General features: G+C 47.8%; 2 protein-coding genes across 3 annotated transcripts in view; one reads left to right on the top strand and one right to left on the bottom strand.

Moving 5' to 3' along the window:
- The window catches only part of LOC133354779 (collagen alpha-1(V) chain-like), a 278,739-nt gene that overhangs the window by 101,442 nt on the left and 153,678 nt on the right, over nt 1-23,619 (top strand). For both annotated transcript variants that reach the window (XM_061571899.1, XM_061571897.1), the window contains exons 12-16: nt 3,425-3,487; nt 5,059-5,133; nt 5,603-5,695; nt 14,299-14,355; nt 18,706-18,759. In XM_061571899.1, the coding sequence (XP_061427883.1) occupies nt 3,425-3,487; nt 5,059-5,133; nt 5,603-5,695; nt 14,299-14,355; nt 18,706-18,759 (342 nt within the window). The remainder of the gene's footprint in view (nt 1-3,424; nt 3,488-5,058; nt 5,134-5,602; nt 5,696-14,298; nt 14,356-18,705; nt 18,760-23,619) is intronic.
- LOC133354780 (uncharacterized) overlaps nt 1-23,619 on the bottom strand; it is a 417,798-nt gene that overhangs the window by 307,828 nt on the left and 86,351 nt on the right. The window lies entirely within an intron of this gene.

The raw sequence follows: 23,619 nt of genomic DNA, 5'->3' as shown, positions 1-23,619 counted from the left end.
GAGATGACGACAACCACGGTGCAGATGGAGCGATGTGAGGTAGCTCGTGTGCAGGAGGGAGATCAATGGGGCGATGTGAGGTATCTCGTGTGCAGGAGGGAGATCAATGGGGTGATGTGAGGTAGCTCGTGTGCAGGAGGGAGATCAATGGCTGTGGCATCGCAGGGCCACGGTGAATGACATGGCCAGGCCTTTATCCCAGCAGTAGATAGACCACGGTTGGTGTAGATGACATCTCATGGCTTTGGTTGGGTGTCAGTGTGTCCGGAGCACTTGGCTCACAGAAGCACCCGAGGTCAAATCTTGAATGGAGGTCTACTCAGCTAATCATTATCATCATCATGTAGAAAGTAAAAGTAATTTGTGCTGTGGATAAACTGTCACCTGTTATAGGAATGTGGAATTTCGTCTGCTGACTCAGAGCCATCAAATGGAGTGTTTTCCACGTATTCATTTCATTAATGCAGTTGCTGAGCACACATGGCCCAAATGGAAAAAATATATACAAAGCGGACAACAACGAACAGCACCGTCATCAAGTTGTAACACGTTTCTTGAATTGAGCAAGGTTGTTGTTGTTGTTTGTCGTCGTTTTATAAAAGCTTAGGGGTGTATAAGGTAAACGATGGCAGGGAATACCAAAGTGAAACGGTAGGCAGGGTGCCCTGACGTGCGGCGCCGTGGTGGTTGAACGCGGAAGAGACTGAAGTCAGTCGAGGCGGCCGAGTCCACGAGACGGGCGGAGGTGTCGAGCGTGGACGAGGGTAGCCCCCCCCCCCCCCGGGGTAGCTGGAGCCACGGTCCTGGTCTGCTGCCTACCACCCACCCACCCGCCCGACCCCTACAACCTACAAACACCTTACCGGGGCGCTCATTAATAAAGCGGCACAGCACGAGGAAGCTTCGGGTACCCGCCATCTATCTAAACTTCAACGCCACCGCACTTTTGTCCGTCCGGTGGCGCGGCAGTCATTGCGATTGACATTTAGTCACCATTTATTTCATCGAGGTCAAAGGACGATGAGTCAGAACGTGTTAATGATGGACTTAAACAAGGCGTATTTTATTGTTGTAAAAACACCCCCAATCAACATTCAGGGGGAGGTTGTTCATCATCATCTGCTGCCCCTTTCACCTGGAACTCTTTTCCCGCAGACATCCATGCTGTTGATCCCTGCTGCAGTCCAAACTCAACACCTTACATATCTCCTCTGCGTGTGACTGACTGCCTCTCTCTACCTATAAAATCAATTTGCCCAGTGTTCTGTGCAGCATCTTTGAGATGCGGTCGCACTCTGGAAGCTATACAAAATCCAAATTGTAAACTGTCCATGTATTCGTATGCTGCCTAATCTCTGCACGGTGACAGGGCTGTAATTGGCAGGCAAGGAGATTCGTAGACAAGTTTGCTTCGTTATATAACGTCGACCACGTGGCTACGTAGGAGAGCGAGTGGTTTTGGTGGGGGGTTTGCTCAGCCCCATCATTCCTCCGGAGTCAGTAAAATAGTAACGCTTCGTTGTTTTAAGTTAAAAGTGGTGGTCCTATGGATATACCGGCTCCTGTCATAGGAATGTGGAATTGCACCACTGGCTTCGGGCTGTAAATGGGAGATGATCACCGCCTCATTGCTCGTTTGATCAGGACATAACGTTGCTTTTTTATCTTGTGCATATAAATACACACAGAGTTATGCGATGCGGGTCGTAACACCAACGCACTCGTGCCAAGCTCAATCTCCAAGCATCCCGAACTCTCGTCACACGCCCCTTTATCAATGATTTTCAGGCCTTCTTCGAAATATTCTCAACTGCCCCCTAAACTCTTAGCCAATCGCCGACCCTAGATTGAAAACTAATTTCTTCAGAAGTGCTTTTGTGTTTGCTTTGTTGTCCTTCGCCCACACCCCCGATTGGCACGGATGGCTACGTACGGTGCGAAAGAAGTTCAACGTACACACATACAACCCTGCTCTCCAATGGCCTTCAAACTCTAAGCCAATCAGGACGAACCACCCTACACCAACCAATCCCGTGCGCGCTCGGCGCTCAACCAATCAGCGTGGCCTTATACGTCCCTCGTCACGGCCGTACGGGCGGCTGGCCAATGGCAACGCGCCCCGCCGATTTCAAACGGCGAAGCCGTTGGGAATCGCTCTTAACGGAGAATTAAATGGTAGATGAGGTAGGCTTTTTGGCGACCTTTTCACTTGTAGTCTTGGTCATCGCCCAAGTTTCTTATGAACATAGCAGGACTGGGAGAGGAGCGGTGATGCTGCGGTGGTTAGCGTAATGCGCTGTGACCCCATCGACCGAAGTTTGCTTCGCAGCCACGGCTGACATCAGTGGCGAGCGAGAGCTGAACCAGAACGGTGTCCCTCCGCCCTTCACTAACCCACACTGACCAACATTGGTGAAGTATAATAAAAACAACTCCCATGACTGTACATGGTGTGGAGAAACCTTCATCCAGCAGTGGATTGACAAAGCTCCATAAATATTGTAAATGTCCTATTAAGATTGAAACAAAGCAGATGGTACAAAACTGATCTTACCTTGGATTTTTTTTAGCTTGACCTTCATTGATCTGCAGAGCACTTTACCACACCGCATATTCATTCTGTAGCTGCTACGGCGCATGGCAAGCGCCTCCAATTTCATTGTTAAATTCCTTCTCCATGCTGTTGGACACCGAGCGTGTCTTGTTTCATAGCACGCCTTCATGTGGAGCAACCCAGGGCACTTTACAATAAATAAATAGACTCGGAGAGAGCCATTGGCCAATCAGTGCAGCGCAAAGACAGGCCACTTACCTAGAGCCCCATGCTCTGAGCAGCCCAACGCGAGTTTGAAGCTCGGTTAATGACGAAGAAAAAGGCTTGAAGGTGACTTCGAGGCGTTGTTGTTGTTGTTTTTGCACTCCAGTGACATCGCTGCGGTGTCAAGCCCATTCGTTTTTGAATACGAGGAGAGCAGTGACATCGCGAGAGCAATTGTGAAGTAAAATATCAACTTCACTGAGGTTCTAGACTGCATTCACTCAGGACTCCTCTGCAAGAGAAGATGAAGGTTGCGTTCTGCCGCTGCGTTGGCACTCCCGGTTGTGACGCTGCCCGGCTTTCCGATGCATTTTAGGGTCACACCGCGTGCGGTCTGGTGCATGACGTCCCAACGTTTCGCCCCACGTGCCGGGAGCTCTCTCGAATGTCGGTTGCACAGACGAAGCTCCGAGCTACCTGGAGCGAAACGTCTGACGTCATGGCGAAACGCCACGTGGCACAACCCGAAACCATATCGGGGAGCTGTCATCTGCAGTTGGCATTGCCACTGCAAACCATTGGATTGTCGGAGCGCGTTGTACTGAGGCCCGCATGGCTTTGTGGTTTTAATCACCGGCATGTCTCGCGCTCCGTGTCGTTGGGCAGGGCTTCCCAGGTCCTCCCGGTCCACACGGCCCTGCAGGACCCTCCGGAGACCCAGGAGAGAGAGTGAGTTTCATCGTCGCAGGCTTGCACGCGCTCTCTTGTCACTGCTTGTGGGCGGCAGGGCGACAGCGCGGTCGTAGTCACACGTGCCTCGCAGCAAGACCGGCCTGCGGTCTATTCCTGTCTCGGGCGAATTTCTGCATGCAGTTTGTATGTTCTCCCTATTGTTACGAGCGGGTTTGCTCCAGAATCTCCGGTTTCCTCCTATAGCTAAATTGAAAAAAAACTGTATGATGTAAACTAAAACTAAACATTTGTTTTATTTTACCAGGTAAGGCCCACTAAGCTACGTAGCTCTTTTTTAGAGGCGACCTGGCCATAAATGATAGCTCAACGAAGTGGCTTATCATCATATGGAAATTGACAGCAGCCAAATATACTAAAAGCATGTTTCTAAATGTGGGAGGGGGAAACCGGAGTAACCGCAGAAAAAGCTCTGCGACTACAGGGAGAACACGCAAACTGCAAATATACAGGGATCAGAGTCGGGATCGAACCCACAACCTCCTGTATACCAGGCGAGGTAGTTAACATCTCGCCACCATGGCACTCCTGGCAATGGGCAAAATATCCAAAGCTGAAAAATTACTCAAATGGGATCGCAAACAGGATCAGCAGCAAAATCGCCCCTGACTGTGAAAACTTGGCAGGACCCTCCTGAAAACGAGTCTTGAGACTCGTTGGGTAAACAAGCAGAATAACAAAAATAATAAAATCCCTGACATGCTTCCATCTGGCACCGAGCCTCAGCGGTCAGAGGAGTCGAGTCACCATTGGAAGGGTTGTAATTTTTTATCCCAAATAAGGGATCGGTTTGGCCCATCATCCCTCAGTCGGCCAGTTAAATATACCACTGCTGTGCCCAATGCAAATGTCGGTCCACGTCAAAGGAATGTGGAATTGCCGCCACTGGTTTAACGGCGCTAATGGAGATGTCACTTTAACGCTCTCAGTCAAGTGCTGCTCACAACTCCCCCAAAGTTTCATAAAAAAAGTTCACTGGGTTGGATATTACTTCATTGAGTCGCATCACTAGGGTGCAGTTGGTTAGTAGGCATTGCCCAATGTGTGCTGATGTTGATGTGGTGCTGCTGATGGTGGTGATTTTGATGTGGTACTGCCGATAGTGGTGATTTTGATTTGGTGCTGCTGATGGTGGTGGTTTTGATTTGGTGCTGCTGATGGTGGTGATGTTGCTGCTCGCTATAAAGCTACCTTTGCTGCTATGGTTGCATCAAATGCTGATGTTGTTACTGATGATGATGGTGGTGATGGATGATGATGTTGGTATAACTGTGACTGATGATGATGTTGCTGCTACAGATAATGATGATTTTGCTTCATCTGATATTGGTAATGTTGAGGATGAAGTTGCTTCTACTGATGATGATTGTGATGATTTTTGTTGCTGATGATGACAATGATGCTGTTACGCTGCTGCTAATGATGACGATGGTGCAGTTGATGCTGCAGCCGTTATTGACGATAACGATGTTTTTGCTGCTGACGATGTTGCTGCCACTGACGATGTTGCTGCCAGTGATGATGACGATGATTATGTCGACCTTGTGCAGGGTCTTCCCGGTCGCGCTGGGTTACCAGGTGCCGACGGACTCCCTGGGCCCCCTGGGACTGTCCTCATGTTGCCGGTGAGTCCTCTGCTCACTCGCCTCCGTCTGTGCGTCTGTGTGCCCACGTCTTTGTCTTCCGTGTGTATTTATTTGTGGGGAGCAGGAGTGCCGTGGCTATCTCGTTGCGCTACGAATCCCGGCGACCCGAGTTAGATTGCCGCTCACGGCCAACGCCAGCGACGGTTATCTGAACCGGTTCTGGGCCTCCACAAGGTCGACTCAGTCTCAAACGAGTACCTGGTGCGGTGTGTAAACATCGCCACTCGGGAGACAAAGGCGGCCGGGCGTGGTGCTGGTCACCCAACCCCTCGTGAGCTGTGCCGGCCTTGATAGCTTGTGCTCGCTGCTAACAGCGCTTGCCCAAACAGTCTGTTAAAGGCTGTATGGGGGATCTCTGTCTGTGTGTTTTAATGTATTTGGGTGTAATAAAATAGGCCAGTGTGTGTATTAACGCATGTGTCTGTACGTGTATTTTTATTCCCCCTAGTTCCGGTTTGGAGGTGGAGGTGGTGAGGGTGGAAAGGGCCCAGCAGTTTCAAATCAGGAGGCCCAGGCTCAGGCCATCCTACAGCAAGCACGGGTAAGGGCCACTCCACCTTCGCTCACGCACAGTGACCAGTGTGTCGATCCAGATGTCGGCCAGGACAACCTCCGACTGTCGTGGCGGTGACGCGGCCTGCCGGTAGCGCCGGGTCCTGTCGTTTGCTGCGGAGGTTCACGGTTTTCGAATCCGGTGGCGGCCGCCGCCCTGGTTAATGCTGTGGGCGTAGTAGCCATGTTGACGCGCAGCGGCCGTTTCGCGGTGGACATTAAAAGATCCCCCCGATGTAATTCGCGAGAGCAGACCCATCGTGCGTCGCAGGTGTCATGGTCCCCAGTTAGCAAGCAAAAGAAATTACACCACGAATCGTGGTTATACACACGGAAATCATTGGCCCCTACTGGCAAAACTAATGAAAATATGACTGTCCTAGTGTCTTTGAGTTGTAAACTTGAACTTGAGCGGCCTCCTCGTGTCAAAAAAAGGCCGAGGTCAAGGCTGCCATTCGTGGCAGCTCGCAGTGGTGGAATCATCCCATCAGCTGCTTGCTCGACAGCAGAAAGCCTGGGACTCAAATCAGACTCTGCCGTATACGACCCATCAGCCATACGTGGCAGCAGCTATCCAGACTGCCTTGGGCCGAGCTTCACAGGCAGCAGTCTGGATAGCTTGGCCAGGCTATGGGCACTTTGGCGACATGATGGTTTGCATGCCGCCCCTACGGAGCTGCCCAGCAGACAGCCGTCCCAGCACGTTGATAAGGACGGTGCCTTGCTAGCGGACACAAGGTGGAGCGGGACGGCTGCTTGAACTGGATGAAGTGGTGATCAAGCGCTTGAGTTGCTTCAATATCGACATTGCATAGTAACACAATAAGGAGAAGAAGGAGACTCGTTCACAACACATTCACTTTCCCACGTCCGCTCGGGAGATTGCAACGCAGACGTTTGCCTCTTCAGCATTTCAGGAGCTAAGCATTTCAGGAGCTAAGCATTTCAGGAGCTAAGCATTTCAGGAGCTAAGCATTTCAGGAGCTAAGCATTTCAGGAGCTAAGCATTTCAGGAGCTAAGCATTTCAGGAGCTAAGCATTTCAGGAGCTAAGCATTTCAGGAGCTAAGCATTTCAGGAGCTAAGCATTTCAGGAGCTAAGCATTTCAGGAGCTAAGCATTTCAGGAGCTAAGCATTTCAGGAGCTAAGCATTTCAGGAGCTAAGCATTTCAGGAGCTAAGCATTTCAGGAGAGGAGCTAAGCATTTCAGGAGCTAAGCATTTCAGGAGCTAAGCATTTCAGGAGCTAAGCATTTCAGGAGCTAAGCATTTCAGGAGCTAAGCATTTCAGGAGCTAAGCATTTCAGGAGCTAAGCATTTCAGGAGCTAAGCATTTCAGGAGCTAAGCATTTCAGGAGCTAAGCATTTCAGGAGCTAAGCATTTCAGGAGCTAAGCATTTCAGGAGCTAAGCATTTCAGGAGCTAAGCATTTCAGGAGCTAAGCATTTCAGGAGCTAAGCATTTCAGGAGCTAAGCATTTCAGGAGCTAAGCATTTCAGGAGCTAAGCATTTCAGGAGCTAAGCATTTCAGGAGCTAAGCATTTCAGGAGCTAAGCATTTCAGGAGCTAAGCATTTCAGGAGCTAAGCATTTCAGGAGCTAAGCATTTCAGGAGCTAAGCATTTCAGGAGCTAAGCATTTCAGGAGCTAAGCATTTCAGGAGCTAAGCATTTCAGGAGCTAAGCATTTCAGGAGCTAAGCATTTCAGGAGCTAAGCATTTCAGGAGCTAAGCATTTCAGGAGCTAAGCATTTCAGGAGCTAAGCATTTCAGGAGCTAAGCATTTCAGGAGCTAAGCATTTCAGGAGCTAAGCATTTCAGGAGCTAAGCATTTCAGGAGCTAAGCATTTCAGGAGCTAAGCATTTCAGGAGCTAAGCATTTCAGGAGCTAAGCATTTCAGGAGCTAAGCATTTCAGGAGCTAAGCATTTCAGGAGCTAAGCATTTCAGGAGCTAGCATTTCAGGAGCTAAGCATTTCAGGAGCTAAGCATTTCAGGAGCTAAGCATTTCAGGAGCTAAGCATTTCAGGAGCTAAGCATTTCAGGAGCTAAGCATTTCAGGAGCTAAGCATTTCAGGAGCTAAGCATTTCAGGAGCTAAGCATTTCAGGAGCTAAGCATTTCAGGAGCTAAGCATTTCAGGAGCTAAGCATTTCAGGAGCTAAGCATTTCAGGAGCTAAGCATTTCAGGAGCTAAGCATTTCAGGAGCTAAGCATTTCAGGAGCTAAGCATTTCAGGAGCTAAGCATTTCAGGAGCTAAGCATTTCAGGAGCTAAGCATTTCAGGAGCTAAGCATTTCAGGAGCTAAGCATTTCAGGAGCTAAGCATTTCAGGAGCTAAGCATTTCAGGAGCTAAGCATTTCAGGAGCTAAGCATTTCAGGAGCTAAGCATTTCAGGAGCTAAGCATTTCAGGAGCTAAGCATTTCAGGAGCTAAGCATTTCAGGAGCTAAGCATTTCAGGAGCTAAGCATTTCAGGAGCTAAGCATTTCAGGAGCTAAGCATTTCAGGAGCTAAGCATTTCAGGAGCTAAGCATTTCAGGAGCTAAGCATTTCAGGAGCTAAGCATTTCAGGAGCTAAGCATTTCAGGAGCTAAGCATTTCAGGAGCTAAGCATTTCAGGAGCTAAGCATTTCAGGAGCTAAGCATTTCAGGAGCTAAGCATTTCAGGAGCTAAGCATTTCAGGAGCTAAGCATTTCAGGAGCTAAGCATTTCAGGAGCTAAGCATTTCAGGAGCTAAGCATTTCAGGAGCTAAGCATTTCAGGAGCTAAGCATTTCAGGAGCTAAGCATTTCAGGAGCTAAGCAACTAAGCAATGCAGGAGCTCTGCCTTGCTGGCTCTGTGTCTCCAACATGGGTGCCAGTCACACAGAGCATTCAAAAGCAGGGGGTTAAAACCCCGCTCGTTGTTTAGCGTCCGTAGCTCAGTACCTCGAACATCACGGCCATTTTGTCTTCAGTTTAACACGCGACCACTATTATCCATAATAGAGGGTTTTTTTAGGTTAGATCGCGTAAATATGAATGTGTCGTTAAACCCGCCACCACCCGACACAGCCAATTCGTAAGGCTGTGGTCACGTAAACAGAACGTGCCAATTCGTTACCAGTTCAGCACTCACCGGTTGGGTGTTAAAGAGTAAACCGACCACAATATTTACAATTCGAGTACCGTGACCTTGGTAATTACAACAACCAGCAGCATCAGGCGACAGCCACAGAGTTGTGGAGAAATCCTCCTGCTTCGTTCTTTAATAGCGGGATAAATCAGGTGCGAAGGCTAGGGGGTGGGGATCGTGGGGTTAATGAATGCATATGAATTACAATGGGTAGCTATTACCGGTTGGCTTATTCATAGGGTAATCAACATACGTTATGCATGCACATCATGTTTCCTGCTCACAGCTAATCACCTCTATTATGGATTGTGTGTTCAGTTTGTTGTCCTTTCCCCGGCACCTCCGATTAGCTACGTGCGGCGGTGATGCACAACCATGGACAGGAATAGAACCGAGATGTCCACGATTGTGGCTGCAGCGTGTGAAACACCACCAACCACCACCACCGCATCCACCTGCGATGAGCATGGTAGTCTACGCGCGGTGCGAAAGGCGCGCAACATACGCACGTGCATCCGTGCATTATGACGTTCCTGAAAAGCACCGAGATTGTACTTGAACTCAGCATGCCAGAGGGGCATCGTGTGGAAATGTTTGAGCTCTTCATACAAATGCGGGTCGGCCGTGTTTGACGTCCACCGCGACCCGCACGCTGAGCAGCGAGAGCCAGGGCTGCCCGCCACCGCTGGGCCAAAGCCCGCTTCGTGTGCGCGCGTGCGTACACGTTGGACCTTCTTTCGCGCCGTACGTAGCCAACCGTGCTCATCGGGTGTCCGACTCGTGCAGTAGTCTGCGTATATCGCCCCACCTTGCCGGTCCCATTTACCTTTGCGTTGCTGGAAAAGTCCGAATGAAACATTTGTACGAACGGCTGAAATATTTTGAAACGCCGCACCTCCGCCGTGCTGGGTTCGAGTACCGTCTCTGTGCCTTTCAGGAATCTCATTATGTACGGATGTTTGTTGTGTGTGCGTGTGCACGTATGTAGAACGTACGTAGCCAACCGTGCTAATTGGAGGTGGTGTGGTGGTGTTTCACACACTGCGCCCACATTCGTGGATGTCCAGGTTCAATTCCTTCCCATGGTGTGCATCATCACCGCATGTAGCCAACCGCGCTAATCGGAGGTGCATGGGGAAATGACAACAAACTAAATGCAAAAAGTTATTTTTTGTAAGTATTTTTTTTTCTTTTTGGTTCTTTCGGTAAAGTCACGTAGAATGGAAATAATAAAATAATAAAACATCATAAAATAATTCTCACGACGTTTCGGCCACAACGCAAGCAGCCGTCCTCAGGTGAAGAACAGGTCTGTCGAGAAGACAGAGTCTGAATGACTCTTTACCGAAAGAACCAAGAAGATGAATCCCTGCAGTCACGAAAGCTTTAAATCGAAATTATTTTTTTTGTCAAGAGCCCGGTTAAAAGGCACGAAGCGCAATAATGGAGCGGAGAGGTGGTGGTACAGAAATTCTGCGGACGACCGAAGTCCAACCTCAGCGCTCCTGGGTTCTGGGGAAGAGGTTGGGGCTCACTGCCCCCATCCGAGCCGGGACTGCGAGCAGCGGGCTGAGCAGGTCGCAACAAGCAGCTCTAAAGCAACGAGTTTGCAATGTAGATTGAATGCACCGTGCGTCTGCGGAGTAATATAACGGAACGCGTAACGTGACTTGGCACACTGTAATTTTGGAAGTCTAAACACAGCCAAGACGATTGCCTAACGTCTGCATAGCTCCGGGAATTAATGTCACGGCGTATAACGCTAATTATTACCATCCATTGCGAGCCTATCCTGAAGGTAACGGCAGGGCGCCCCGACTCACGGCGAGGGGGTAAAGAGGCGGCGCTCGTGTTGAACGTAGCGGTAACTTACGAGGTTAACGCTGGTTAACCTCTCGGGATGCATTGCCTTCAGCTCACCGTGGATACATCACCGCAGCATAGAGATTGGCTCTCACTTGTCAGAGCAATGGTCATCATCGTCGTCATCACGTGTGACTTGATTTCACATCTCACACGAGTCCCAATGTGCCGACGGAATTAAGAAGCAGATTTGAACAGAACCCTTCACAGAAGTAACACTCATTGACTTGGACTCACAATAAGTTGTATGTGAGTCTAACGGGTCTGCGTGCGAGTCTATGTGTCTCTGTAAGTTTATGGGTCTGTGTGAGCCTGTGGTTCTCTGTGTGAGTTTTTTGGTCTCTTTTTTACAGTATGGGTCTCTGTGTGAGTCATAGGTAGCCACACACATGAGCTTAGAATCACAACAAGTTTCCAGGACAACAAATGCATAACACTGGATACACTGCTGTGAACTAACACGTTGAACAACTCAAGTGCAGTGACATCATCGTACGCTAAGTATTGTGCCAGTTTCAAAAGAGGTGAAATTTCAACCTCCTCTTGAATCGGCATATATTCCTAAAACAAAAAAAAAACGATACGATTAGGGAGCAGATTCCAAAGCTGTGGTGTCATTACAGGCAAGGCCCTGTCAGCTGAGACCCTGGGTTCTAATACCGGGTTCTAATTTGGGCTTCAAACACCAGTGATCTGAACAAAAAACTGGTTCTCATCGAGTTGATGGTTTCAGCCAAGTTACCAGTGACTGCAGGGAAAACTTTTTGACGATGTTCGCCTCGTCACTTGCTGTTTGCTTTAGTCCAGCTGTAATGGCCACCACATTGGTTTGATTGCCACGTGGCAGCACCGCTCTTGTTCGAATGGCTCCAATGAAGGCGCTGCACCATCTGGTCTTGGGTGCACGGTAAATTGAAGGGTCTTCAAAGCGGTTCTGCAGTGTCATTTTCCCGGGACCGCCGTCAAGTTTGATGGCAGACCGCGCGACGTGCAGGGAGGCACCCCCGCTCGTGCGCACGCGGAATCACGAAGCGGCCTTTAACCATAATTACGTTTTTTTGTGTTAGATCGCTTAAGTATAGATGCGTCGTTAACCCGCATCAACCCGACACAGCCAACCAGTAAGGTTTGTCACGTAAACAAAACGTGCCAATTAGTTACTACTTCGGCACACCGCTGTGTTGGAGAGTAAATCCACAACGTTTACGATTTGAGTGCCGTGGCGTTTCGCCGGTCATCACAGCGAGCGTCATCGGGCGTATTTTGCCTCTTAGATTTTCTGATGAGGCCCTGGGAGCGGCACTCCAAACGCAGCGGTGACTCCAACGCGCGCACAGCGCCGAACCGCGGCAGGGCGATTAGATTCTATCGAGGATTCGACGAAGGCGCGACGATCACGTGGCCTTGCGAGCAGTCCCGAGCCTGCGTCTGGAGAGGGCTTGCGCATTGCTGCGTCAAACATTCGCCGGAGAAACGGCGGGGACGGCAAAGGATTCGGTGACAACCGCAGCAAAGTCTCTCGAGGCCTGACCAATCGGATGGAGATGCCCTTTCAGTTCTACAAAGTCAAAAATGATTCGCCGCTCCAACGAGCACTGAGCCGTTGATGCTCATATATTCACAACCCTGAACCTGTGGTGGAAATTCCACATTTCTCTGGCGGTGGCCGTATCTATCCATAGGGCAACCATTGTCGACTTTCCTCAGAGAGATACTAATTGTATCTACCCCAGGGGGATGATGGGCTGAATCAACCTCCCCAAACAAGCTTTGAACTCGCAACCTTCCGATTGCGAGCCGCTCACTCGAACGCTAGGCCACGTCGCGGTTGTGATTGCAGATGTTAAGGTTGTTTTGCTTTAATAATAATATATTTACTTTGGATAACCTTTGTGGCTTACACCAATGTCTGGCTAACTCGAGTCTGGCTTTAAACGGTGTTTACTGTACATTGCCTATGAATAAGTTTAGCCCATTTCCAAGTAGTAGATTCATGATTACTTTTCACAGGTGGTCGAAAACATTTGACAGCATTTCTAATGTGCACTGAAACCTCAAAACACCGTAGAAATCTTGAGACAACTTGGAGAAAATCCAGAGAAACAGAAAACCCCACCCCCTCGACAGACCTGGTCTGCCAGTGCCTTCCAGATGCCTCCACAGCTGAAGAAGAATCACCCGTAGGGATAGTGATTGTCTCCTGGTGACAACGGAGCGATGTTGCGATGTGAGCTCTTCGTGGTTTTTTTCTTGTTGGGGATTAAAACCGCTACGATGATGATGATGACGGAACAAGCGCACTGCGCTTCAAGGGGATCGTGTAGAGAAATAACAGTTTCAACATCATCAACCCTGCCATTATCACCATCAACATCACCAGTGTCATCATGCAGCTAGTCCCGTTGTTGGAGCTGACAGTGGTCTCTCAGCAGAGGCCTCCGCCTTCTCGCAAAGCCACCCCCGTCTCGTCAACCTTCGTTCCACGGGATGAGGTCGCTCCTTCTCGGCCGCTGTTCCCGCTGTCTGGAATTCTCGTCCCTCATAAAACTTCGTGCAGAGGAGAGACTTAAGCCCCATTTGTTTTCATTTGCATCGAGCTAATCACCCCCCTCCCTGCGAAGCATCTGGAGATGCGATAGCATTTAGATACCATGGATAGATTAGGCTCTTGCCACAAGAATATGGAATTTACACCACCCCCTCTCGGCCAGCGATAAGGATGAGCATTTCCCCAAGCTCGTTGAAGCAAATGCAGTCTGTTTCTTGTAACTTCCTCAAAGCGGGAATGAAACAAAGAGTCCGTACAATTTTAGGTGTGCTTAATAGTTGTGCACACACACACTGACACGCGCGTGTGTGTGTGTGTACAAAATGTCTATGACACAATACTTTTGGAATTCAAGACTCCAATACAGTGAGGTCTTGTATAACATGCACTTGCATCGGGATTTTTTTCAAGTTATTATAATAAGCAAGCCTCACTGAGGCTCAAGACTCATTTTCAGGAGGGTCTTGCTTGGAATTATTTGGCTAATTAAAAAAAATGGACAGTATGTATTACCCGGGCGTGTGAACACGATTGGAGTGAACCCCCTTGTGAAAACTCATGGGGCTAAACCAGCAGCCTACTTGCTGTACTGCCTGATTCTGTACTGCCGTGTTACAAAAATTCCCGAACGCGACTTATAATTGCCTTTGTATTTTGTTGCCATTCAATTATTGGTTAAGTTCGGTGTATCCATTGTGAATTGCAAACACACACAAACACGTTCTACCCCGTGAATATATTCGCATTTAAACAGCGCAAAGACAAACACATCACAACCTCCTCGCACCGTCATATTTCACTCAAATCGCGGTGCATCCAACCGCCAACGATCTCGCACTTTCGTTCGTACGCCGACAACGATCGTCAATTCCCCTCGCACGCCACGGCTAAATGCAACCACGACTCTCCGTGTCGTCGTCGCCGTCGTCACCGCGACGTCGCTGAGCACCTCCGACGGATCTAGCGTCAGGAGGCCACGCCGACGTCTCCTCGCCGCTGCGCGTCTTGATCGCGTGCCCTCGTCGTGTTTGTGGTGTGCGTGTCTCTCTGTGTGTGCCTGTGCACAGCTCGCGATGAGAGGCCCGCCTGGACCCCAAGGCTTGACTGGAAGACCTGGACCTCTGGTACAAAGTAACCCGTCGAGGGGGAAAAAGAGAAAAAAAAATCTCTCCGCAGACTCCGCCGTCTCCTGTTTTCGCTTTAACGCCTCGCGTCTAATAACCGGGTGGTGGTGGGGGGGGAGGTTTATTTTTATCGTTGTCGTCATTCTGTCTGATTTGCGAATCGGTTACTTTTTTTTCTTCTGAATAATCATCGTCGTCGTGATTGTGATTGCACTTAGAATGAATGTCGTGGAAAGTAGTTTTACACTTAACATGAAGTGGTTGAAGCGGTGAATTGCCTGCTTTTACAGAAGTTAAATTATCCATTCGAATTAGCGTTTGCGTTAAAATTGGACGGGGGGGGGGGTTGGGGGCTGGGGGGGAGGCGCTGTCGTGGGAGCACGCGACTCACAATAGTGAGGTCGGGCGAACAGGTCACCATGCGCTAGGTCATCGTCATCATCGTCCGTCATCACCATCGTCATCATCACCGTCATCATCACCATCGTCATCATCATCAACATCGTCATCATCATCACCATCGTCATCATCTGCACCGTCATCATCATTGTCATCATTACCCTCATCATCACCATCATCGTGATCATCACCACCATCACCACCATCGTCACCATCGTCACCATCATATCATTTATTCGGGAGTCGATATCACTCGACAGGAATTTAACGGCGATTGTCTCATGCGCATTTTAGGCTTGCTCCTGCCATAGCAATGTGGAATTTCCACCACCTCCACCGACGGTGCTGCTAACAAAGATGATCATCACATTCTGGTTCCTAGAGGAGAACAACATTTAACATCCTAATATATATTTAGTTTATTTGAAGCTAAATCTGGCGTGATGTGTCAGCCGTCTTTGGATAAATCCGTGAATGGAATCCCTGAATGGAATTACCAAAGCGTGCCATTGACTGCAGTGTGGACGTGAAAGACCCCGTGATATGATTCGCCGGAAGCAGGCAGCTGTGTTCCCGTGTCATAGCCCAGTTACGAATGTCGCTCCACGATTCTGACTCCTCCAAGTTGTGTAGCCTCAGTGCCGCGAAGCGCGGTTACTTAGCTCGGCCCTTAAGACATCTCAAGTCAGGCTCTCACTTGGTTCTGTAGAGGCACAATAATTTATTGGAGCGTAATATATCTTGGTATGTAAAGTAATCGCGGTTTACTCGATGCTAGTTGAACACGTAGGCTTTCGCGACCAATATCCATAATAGAGGTTTTTGTTGGGTTAGATCGCGTACAGTTTAAATGTGTCGTTAAACCCGCCATCACCCGAGATAGACAATTAGTAAGGTTTGTCACGTAAGCAGAACATGCCAATTCGTTAATAGTACGGCACACCAGTGTCTTGGAGAGAATATTCACAACATTTACAATCTGAGTACGACGATTCGACAGTAATTGCAACCGGCATCATCAGGCAGCAGGCAGATTTGTGACTGCTAATGCGGTTTCATGTTGATCAATATTACTCGGCGTACTAACTTCCTACTTAATGTCCTGCCCGAAGTTTGAAGAATGTATTTGTTAAACATACACGATTCCGAGGTTCAACACTGCAGTGTAGTCTGCAGTCCAACTCTTACACAGCCAAACGTTTAGATTTTCCAAGAAGTCAGTAACATAACTATGCGTGTATGTCGTGGAAAAATCCTGCTGATGTTTAACATTGTCAGCTGTGTGTGGGTACATATATCTACAGACACACACTTACACATTTACATCATAAGTATATAGTCTATTGTTGTGCGGTTTTAATCGGACGGCCGCATATTTCCTATGAAAAAATAATACAGAATATAGTTACGCATATCTGTGGTGGAAAAAAACACATTGCTTAATGTTCTTACATTGGCAGCCGAATGTATACACACACACGCACATTGTTTGGTACTTCGCAGTGGTGAACATGCACTATTGACGAACAATTCCCACCTCAAGATATTTAATAGGAAATGTTTCTGGCAATGCCTCTTCTTCATAGCACGTAAAATAAAATAAATATATATTTCCTGATTTTAAAGCCACAGTGTTCTTGTTGAACATGTGGAGTTGCTTGTACGTTTCATACACTCAGCCGTGGATTCTATAAAAAGTAAATTACATGAATCTGCTGCTAGGGGCAGTAATCTGCACAGTTGGTTAACTCAGCCCATTCCTATACATTTTACATTCGTATCCCAAACTCCTGAGATCGATCAACCAATGTCCTTACCCCACTATCTCTCAACCGTAAGGCAGGCTCCAGTTAGACCACGAATTCCATCACTCGCTAACTTGTCACAGGTTTCAATCCAGCTCGGGCTCGAGCGCTTGCCCGCCTAATTGTAAAGCCATGGGTTCATATCACATGCAGGGAATTCATCGTATAATCTTTATCCTTCCCCTGACGACACACTGGGTGGTCGTTCCACTGTGGGAAATCACTGGCGATCATCCGGAAGATAAGACTGGCCCCTACCATGGGAATGTGGTATTTCCACTCCTGACAGAAGGTTGCTACTGCAGATCAACACCTCCCAATTGATCATTTGAGCAACGATTTGGCTTGAGACGCGCAAACATTGCAAAGACACAGATCCCCCGTATAGTCTCAACAGACTGTTGGGACAAGATTTGCAAGCGAGTAGCACCTATGAAGGCCATCACGGCAAAACGAGGGGGTGGGTGGCCATCACCACGCCCGGCCGCATTTGTCTCCCGAGTGGCGATGTTTAAACATCGCACCAGGTGCTCGTTTGAGGCCGCAAACGTTACACAAACTTCCAGGCATATCCACCGACACTTGCTGAATACTTCGTGCAGAACTTCACTCCTGGCCTGTGCAATGCTGCCCTCTGCTGATGTAAGGGCTCAATGGCTCTGCCAGCGTGTTGGGCCTTAGCCATCGGCAGGATAAAGCACATAACAACCAGCGTTTACAAAACAGACCACAGTCAACCATAACGCAGTATCGCCAAGACCAGCATTCATGTTCAAGTAGGGCTGCGTTTCACGTAATGCTGCCAGGTGAATTTTAACAGAAATACGAAGGAAGGAGGCGTCGTCGGAGCCACGATTCACCACTCCGCTACGCCCCGGGCACAATTACCCGGCTCAACCACGCCAAATGTAAAATTGTAGCCGTTGCTCAACATCGACATCAGAAGGAGAGTAGGAGGATGATGATGAATTAATAGTGAGTTCAGAATAGAATGTGACCAATCAGGCGGCCTAGATTGTACTGGGCGAGGGTCAGGCTACCGAGGCAGACACTGGAGTGGGACGAAGAAGTGGAAACTTACACGCATGATCTCTGTCCCCAATTTTGCAAAATCGAAAGGTGGCAACTATACATGCTTAGAGAAACGCGATTGACCTTTAAATCGTAAACTTCGTGTCACTAGTTTTTTTTTTTAAGTTCTTATAAATAAATTCCAATACAATTGCTCGATTGTGTTTATCAATAGACAAAACTAATTTGATCGACTACTGCCTAACGAAGGCGGGAAACCCCCTACGAGCCCCGCCCAATGTGACGCAGCTGTTAATGCTGATGATGTCACCAAGCCCTGCCCATCAACTACCGTTCAGCCGCACCCGTGGGGAACAGAGGTGAAATATTTTTTTCTCCTCCAACTATTTTCACGATGTCCTATTGGTCGAGTAGTGCAACCGATGATAGGTTGATTAATCGATGGCTTAAATAATCGGATGTTCCAGCTGTAGTTCCGATGTACAGTGGTACCCTGGAGATCGAACTTTATTCCTTCCAGAAGGCCATTCGATCACCGATTTGTTCGAACACCGAATATATTTTCCCCATAAGAATTAATGTAAATTACATTAATTGGTTCCAGACACAAGAAAGCTCTCATTATAAAGCATTTTTACACGAAGTTTAGAGTAATTACATGCATAAAATCATACAAATAAACAAGAAACAAGAAATAAATGGAATAAATGAATAAATATATGGAATAAATGAAATTAATGAACATTGAACTTCACTTTACCTGTAGTAAGGAGAGTTGATGGCTTGAGTGGAAGGTGATGAGGAGGAGGTGGTGGTGTTGTTATTGTTTGGAAGGGGAGTCCCTTTGGAAGGGGTGTCCCCTTTGTCTGGGCAAGCGTCATGCACGCTGGCCATACGCGTCTCAGCCGTACACGTTCTTTCAAGTCGCGATTGCCCCGTTCGACCTCCGAATTTCGTTCGGTTTCCGGGGCAAAATTTTTTTCGGAAATATCGTTCGAACACCGATTTGTTCGAGTTCTGGTGCGTTCGATCTCCGAAGTTCTACTGTATATTATCACATTGAATGTGTCCAGCATTGATTGTCACTGAGATTTCATGTCATTTTTCTTTTCAGGGCTCGCCAGGAATTCCAGGGCGGAAGGGAGAGTCTGGTGATTTAGGCTCACAGGTGAGGCGTTGTGTTCACTCATTCCCATTTTCGTTTATTTATTCATTCGGCCAATCATTGGCTATTACATTTATGAGTCATTGGTTGACCCGGTTAGAAAACTCAATTTTTCGTGTACAAGTCTGTTAATTTATCCCCTTTTCATCTATTACCTTCCAATACGTTTTGAAATTGTGACTGGAATGCAAAATGCGTCATAAAATCATGAAATGTATTTTATATCAGAACAATCCATGGTTCTGTGTCAATGTTTGACTCACAAATTCCACTCCGGGTCAAGGGTCGACTCGACCCACGACCCAATCATCCCTTTCGGGGCAGATACACGACCCGTACCACTTTGCGGAAGACACTGAGACTTGCGTTAAAATGTGAATTTGCATAGCCCACTAAGTTAATAGATGGTAGTGATAATAATAATAATAACAACCATCATCTCAATCGCCAGCCATTGCTGTCCAGTGCTGGATAAAGGCCTCCCTCCGTGTACACCGTTGCAATCCCTCGGGGTCCTCCGATGGCACGTCACGCTCCCGCGCGTGAGCCGGCGTGTTCTCTCCTATGTCTGCCATTTGCACAGACAGAAACAGAATCGGAATCTTCTTCTTGGTTCTTTCGGTAAAGTCACGTAGAATGGAAATAAAAAAATAAAAAAAATGTTCTTATGTTTTATTTCATAAAATAATAAAAATAAAATTTTTATGATGTTTTATTTTTATTATTTTATTATTTCCATTCTACGTGCCTTTGCCGAAAGAACCAAGAAGATGAATCCCTGCAGTCACGAAAGCTTTAAATCGAAATCGGAATCTTGTTCAGCATTGTCCCTCAGCCCTGCCTTGTCCCTCAGCCGGTCCTGAATGGAGTTCAAATAGAACTCACGAACAAACACATCCTGAAAGAGCCAACGCAGAAGGTCCCCTGGGGTTTGACCAGCCACAAAGCTGCTCATGGTCCCACCCTAAACCGCATCCGCTGCACAGACCATGGCAGCAGCAGATGCGGATACCTGATGGTGCACAAATGGAAAATTAAAAACTCTCCAGTAGTAGTGGTGTGGCGACTGTGGTCATCCAGAACGGACCGTACACCACGTGATCACGACGCAATGTCCGATCCACATACGCAGGAGACATCACAGCGGTGATGCACTCCGCTGCTCCTGATGCGGTTATCTGTCTTGACCGAATTAAATTTGAAATTGTATCCGTTGCTTTGCATCTACTACATAGGCGGCATGAAAGAAGGATTATATCGTCTCTTCATGTGTTGCACCTTGATCAAGCCAACTAACTTCCATACGCCTCTGGTTCATGTGATCCATGTGTGTTGGTGCCTCTGATTTGCGTTTGTTCTCTGATCCACGTGCTCCTTTTTTTCTCTCTCAGCGTGACTCCCAGTGTGCATCTCTCCCGTGCTTCCTTTCACTCTTCAGCCTCTGTTCCATTTCTTTGACAGTTCCCGTATTCGTGAATTGAATGCCACAGTTGGTGGTATGCACTAACACATTGGCATGCTGATTTTTTATTATGAAGCTTTTTCCCCCCCCCAAAAATAATTATATCCTGATTTATTTCATCATTCGGTGTGCTCGTACCAGGAACAAATCCACATATTATTTTGAAGCTCATTTTTTATAGAAAGTTTATCGGGTATGTTGTTTCCTGAATCATTATACCACAACTAGTTGGTCTGTGGGCAGCATCTACCGCACTCCAGCTTCGCTGCTGCTGCTGCTCGTGTTTGATTCCACGCATGCATGTGGAACTTCTTTTCCCACTGTCCGTAGCCACGCTTCCATTCTCTTTAACAAACACGGAATTCTCACCTGTAAAGGCCACGCCCATTCCACCTTAGTCCCCGCCTACTATTTAGGCCCCACCCTGTTCTAGTTAGACCCCACCTCCTTCTGTTTAGTCACGTAGGTTTGCACAACAAGGGCTCATTCCGAGCGGCGTGCTTCAGCCGCACCGAACCTCACAAAAATGGTATTCAGGGCCTACCTTTGCTCCTCCCACCCTTAACCAGTATATATAGAGACACGGTTTTCCTGTAATTTCTCTCACTTGATACAACTATCGTGCTGTGACTGTTCCACCTGAAGACGGAGGCTTGTGTTGCTTCCGAAACGTCGTGATTTTTATTTTTATTTTAGTTGTATTAATTCAGATTTTTTTTTTTACCTACGTGACTTTACCGAAAAAACCTAAGAATATGAATCCTTGCAGTTACGAAAGCTTCAAATCTAGAATCCTTCTGTTTAGGCCCCACCCCACACGGGGTCATGCTGGCTTGGGTAGTGGTGGGGGATGTGGAAGTGGGGGGGGTCAGTGGGTTGTGTGTGTGGGGGGGGGAGGGACTTCACACCAACGACCCGAAATCCGCCTTAGCGCAGAAAAATCATAGCGGATTATTTCCAACCATCTGAACCGGGCTATGGCTGAAGAGAACGTCTCCCGCAGAACTCCGTCGGTCAGCAGAGCCCTCGCCGTCATGTCAGGGGAGCGGGGTGGGGGTGGGGTTCGTTCGACACTGAAGGGAGACAGCCACACGCAGCCCATGAGCCCGGATCAGATGTCCGTCATTGGTGCGAGCCGAGGTGGCGTCACTTCAGCGTTTACGTGGCCGAAAAAAAACCCCGTGAATTGTGTGATAATAATTCACTTGAAATGAGTGTGGGTTATCGAGTAATGAACCCTCACTAGCCGTGTAGGTGTAATGACGGTGGTGGTGATGATGATACGACTGCGTGCCGTCTGCTCCACGGTGGACGTTAAAGATCATTGGCAAAAAGTAGACTCAATGTGCGTTGTGGCGTCACGGTTGACATTTGGCATTTTTTTTTTACTTTTTTTTATTTTAGCAGGTAAGGCCCCACTGAACTATATAGCTTTTTTTCAGAAGCAACCTGGCCACAAATGAAAGCCCAATGACATGGCTTATGTTGAGGGATAAACCTTAGGACCCAGAGAAAAATCCACACGACCACGGGGAGAGAGACACACAGAAAAACTCCAAATATGCAGCAGGTGTCAGGGTCGGGATCGAGCCCACGACCTCCTGTAAACCAGGCAACGCCCTCGATAATAATACCACAAATGATTCACTTGGGATTCCACACACATCGCGCAATCATCGCTCCGACTGACAGACTATTGCCCCGGGGTCACTTTCTTCCCATTGGAACTCACCCTGGTGGTACAAATATCTGCTCTGGCCCATGGACCCATAGCCAGGAATCAAACTCAGGTGGATAGGTTCGGACTGCACTGCGTTATCCACTGTGCTCCGTTCCAACCTTGCCACGCGAGGTTGTGAACTTTTCTGTCACATGCCTTGCAAAGTGCGTTTTTTTTTTTGTTAAATGTCAATCAGGCCGGACTGTTAAGTCCTCACAGCGGGAATAACCCGCATGAGTGAAGATAACCAAATCAAACGAAGTTCAGTCTCGTGGAGCGGCGTGACCTCCGTGAATCTCTTTGCGTGGACTTCTTTACAATGGGGGCGGCACTTTTCAAATCGATATTCATTCTCGTCGTTAGAATATCACCGAACTAAAATTCATAATTTATCCACAGTGCAAATTCAAATTTGAATAGTTATGGGGTTTTTCTTTGTATAGGTCAATGGTGACCAAGGCTTCGACTATCAACATTTTGTGCCGCAGTGGTCAGACGTTAATTACCTCGCTTGGTATGAAGGATGTCGTGGGTTCGATCCCGACCCTGACGCCTGCTGTATATTTAGAGTTTGCATGTCTCTCTCGTCATCACCACGGTGACTAGGATATGTTAACTACCTCGCCTGGTATGCAGTAGGTCGTGGGTTCGATCCCGACCCTGACGCCTGAATATTTGGAGTGTGTATGTCTCTATCCCCACGGTCGCGTGGGTTTTTCTCTCCACATTTTGAAACATGTGTTGAGAGTATTTGGCTGCTATAGATGTCCACATGATGAGCCACTTCATTGAGATATCATTTGTGGCAAAGTCGCTTCTGAAAAAAAATCTATACAGCTCAGTGCTCCTTACCCAGAAGATAAAGAATAGTTTATCGTTTTACTTCAACACCCGGTGGCTGAAACTTTCATTAAAACCAAAAATGTCAGCTGTGCTGGTGAATTTGCTCTGACACGGCCATCATTAGCCCCCCCCCCCCCCCCCCGTTTCACCCAGCCAGGCCGTGAAACTGGAATTTCACACAGTCGTTTATTTCTGTGCCCGTACGATCACGCAGAGTGTGAACAAACTACGGTGGTTCATCGCCTCATCTTGTCTCATTCTCGCAGCTTCAACAGTCGTGCGTGAATCTGCACTCTTAATCTCTGCATACAACACGAGGCAATTACAAGCCCGAGCTGATGGTTTCTGCCACAAATGTGGTTGTACCTTACTCAATAAATAAACATGAGACCGCTTCGTTGTAACTAAAAACGATCGTTTCTCTGAGTCGAGCAATTGACACGTGGAACTGCGCAAAATTAATGGGTAATAAAACACCTTTAATGAGAACATTTGGCACATCGGGTGTGGGTTTTTTTTGCACTGTTTATTATTTGCGCTAGTTTTGACCTTCCTCATTAGTAACGACCGAAATCTGCGGCTCGTTTTGCACGAGCAATTACGAACCTCCGTTCAGGAATCACATCTTCTCATGGCAATTAATAACGATGCCATTTACGTGTGCTTTGAGAAAGCCTACGTGACGCTCAATGCTAGTTTACAGGAAGAGTCCTGTGCATTGCGATGAATTGGCCGAGATTAGTGTTTTTCGATTTAAAGTTTTCGTGACTGCAGGGATTCATCTTATTGGTTCTTTCGGTAAAGTCACGTAGAAGGGAAATAATAAATAATAAAAATT

The sequence above is a fragment of the Lethenteron reissneri genome, chromosome 48 (assembly GCF_015708825.2).
Source record: "Lethenteron reissneri isolate LAM-NWPU_2019-01 chromosome 48, ASM1570882v1, whole genome shotgun sequence".
NCBI lineage: Eukaryota > Metazoa > Chordata > Hyperoartia > Petromyzontiformes > Petromyzontidae > Lethenteron > Lethenteron reissneri.
The sequence above is the reverse complement of the archived record's forward strand: the minus strand, read 5'-3'. Positions and strand labels throughout refer to the sequence as shown.